Source organism: Micromesistius poutassou (genome assembly GCF_964030765.1).
Source record: "Micromesistius poutassou genome assembly, contig: SCAFFOLD_6070, whole genome shotgun sequence".
Taxonomy (NCBI): Eukaryota; Metazoa; Chordata; class Actinopteri; order Gadiformes; family Gadidae; genus Micromesistius; species Micromesistius poutassou.
Window position 1 is genome coordinate 1 of NW_028177583.1, and position 2500 is coordinate 2500.

At 44.3% G+C, this 2500-nt stretch overlaps 1 protein-coding gene across 1 annotated transcript in view; it reads left to right on the forward strand.

Moving 5' to 3' along the window:
- Positions 1 to 358: 358 nt before the first annotated feature.
- Positions 359 to 2500, forward strand: part of LOC311375896 (major histocompatibility complex class I-related gene protein-like) — an 8824-nt gene continuing 6682 nt past the window's right edge. Inside the window, exons 1-2 of the mRNA XM_084490918.1 lie at positions 359 to 518; positions 1491 to 1757. Of these exons, the coding sequence (XP_084347044.1) occupies positions 464 to 518; positions 1491 to 1757 (322 nt within the window). The 5' untranslated portion in view covers positions 359 to 463. The remainder of the gene's footprint in view (positions 519 to 1490; positions 1758 to 2500) is intronic.

Below are 2500 nucleotides of genomic sequence, written 5' to 3' on the forward strand. Positions count from 1 at the left end.
TGTGTGTGTGTGTGTTTTGTCAGCATAAGACATCTGATATCAGGACGCTAGTGGAGGAAGATCATAAGAAATATGAACTCTAGTCACACTAACGCTGGTCAGGGCTGTGGACCACACACACACGGACACACACACACACACACACACACACACACACACACACACACACACACACACACACATTTAGTTGAACATGATATTGTTAGAACAATTATTTCAGGGTTACATGGAACTTGATGTGTGTGTGTGTGTGTGTGTGTGTGTGGGTTTGAGTTAGTTTCACTTTGAGGTTCTCCTGGAAACTTGACGTCGCAGCCGTATTGAGTTCCTATTGGTCCAGAGCGGCCTCTCCCTCTCCCTCCGTCTCTTGTCCGCAGGTTTCCTGGTCAGTCCGTCTGATGCTGGAGTCGGAGTCACGTCTCTGTGGATAATCTCATCGAGCTGTTCTTCTGAATACATCGATATGAAGGCGCTAATAGGGCTGCTGCTGTTGGTCTTTGGTCACGGTGTGTCCTCAGGTAAGACTGATGACACTTTTTACTTTTCGAAACGATCTTTCCAAAAGGTTCGTTTCTTGTCCCTGAAGAGACGATGCTTAGATCTCTTAGTTAAGTTGAAAAGCATTTGATTATCCTCTCTAATTAATCAATTAATCCACAACATGATTCATATTTTAATGTGAATATTTAAACGAATATAAGAACATTTATTTTGAGTCCGAACTGTGAAAACGAAACCAACCCACTGGTTTGATGACGTCGTTACTAAATGTACAATCTATTATCAGAACCAAACATTAAACTTCAGTTTGGAGGGAATCCGATGTCTACTTTAAGTCTACTTTTAATCCTAAGTATTATATTAACACTCAGAAATATCTTATTATTAACTTGTCAACGTTCTTGGACAAGCATCACGCACGCGCACACACGAATATACACACGCAGACACACAATAATATAATTAGTATCATTACTATAAATATATTATTAAGAATTATAATAATTATATTATTCTATTATTAATTTCCAATGATGGAAATGTGAAGATAGCTAAAATGCCGTCATTAAATAAAGAAATACACCGATATGATTATAATAATAAAAAGATTGTAATAGTTATGTAAATAATCGTTTATTATTCATATGAGCAGTAATGATTAAGAGGCAGCAGGTTGTGTTGTAGTTGAAGGTCTGGACAGCCAGTGCTGTAGGCTACAGTGAGATGTTTGGATGTCAATAAGATCAAACTAAAGGTTCCGACATTACCTGGACGGCCAGGGGGCGGAGCCATGGGGCAGGGGGAGGGGCCATTGGACAGGGGGAGGGGCCATAGCCCATAGGACAGGAGAGAGGTGCGGGAGGAGGGGGGGCCATATGCCAGGGGGGTTAGGAGTAGTAGTTACATGTCTGTCTGTCTGTCTGTCTGTCTGTCTACATTAATGTACAGTATTAACCTGTCTGTCTGTCTGTCTGTCTGTCTGTCTACAGCGCTTCACTCTCTGCATTATTTCTACACGGCGTCGTCTGGACTCTCAACCTTCCCAGAGTTTGTTGCTGTAGGGATGGTGGATGAAGTTCAGATTTTTCACTATGACAGCAACAGTAAGAGAGCCGTACCCAAACAGGACTGGATGGACCAGTTCACCAGAGATGACCCAGGCTATCTGGAGATGTGCACTGGAATCTTTCTGGGATCCCAGCAGCGCTTCAAAGCCAACCTTGGGACTCTGAAGAAGCGCTTCAACCAGACAGGAGGTGAGTTTATATCTACTGTCTGACCTCTCACATGGAGATATCCACCATTTAACCCCAGAATAAAGATTCACCATACTCCTAAACACACACACACACACACACACACACACACACATACACACACACACACACACACACACACACACACACACACACACACACACACACACACACACACACACACACACACACAGTAGCAGTACTCCGTGTAGCAGTACTCAGTGTATCAGTACTCAGTGTAGCAGTACTCAGTGTAGTAGTACTCAGTGTAGTAGTACTCAGTGTAGCAGTACTCAGTGTAGTAGTACTCAGTGTAGCAGTACTCAGTGTAGCAGTACTCAGTGTAGCAGTACTCAGTGTAGTAGTACTCAGTGTAGTAGTACTCAGTGTAGTAGTACTCAGTGTAGTAGTACTCAGTGTAGCAGTACTCAGTGTAGTAGTACTCAGTGTAGCAGTACTCAGTGTAGTAGTACTCAGTGTATCAGTACTGAAGGCTCAGTTATGTTTCTACGTTGACCAACACAACGACCCCGCAGACGCTTCGACTCAGTCGTGAACCTTTATGGTTCTGCGTCGGGTTTTAGTGAGTGGACCAATCACAGCCCTCGCTGCTGCGTGGCCTCGACGGAAGGTTCCAGTTTGTGGGAGGCGCACGTCCGGCCCTCGCGGTGGACGCAAGGAGGGTCCGCAAGGACGTAAGGGGTCCATAACCCCCTGGAGTTGAGTCAACGTGGAACCAGAAC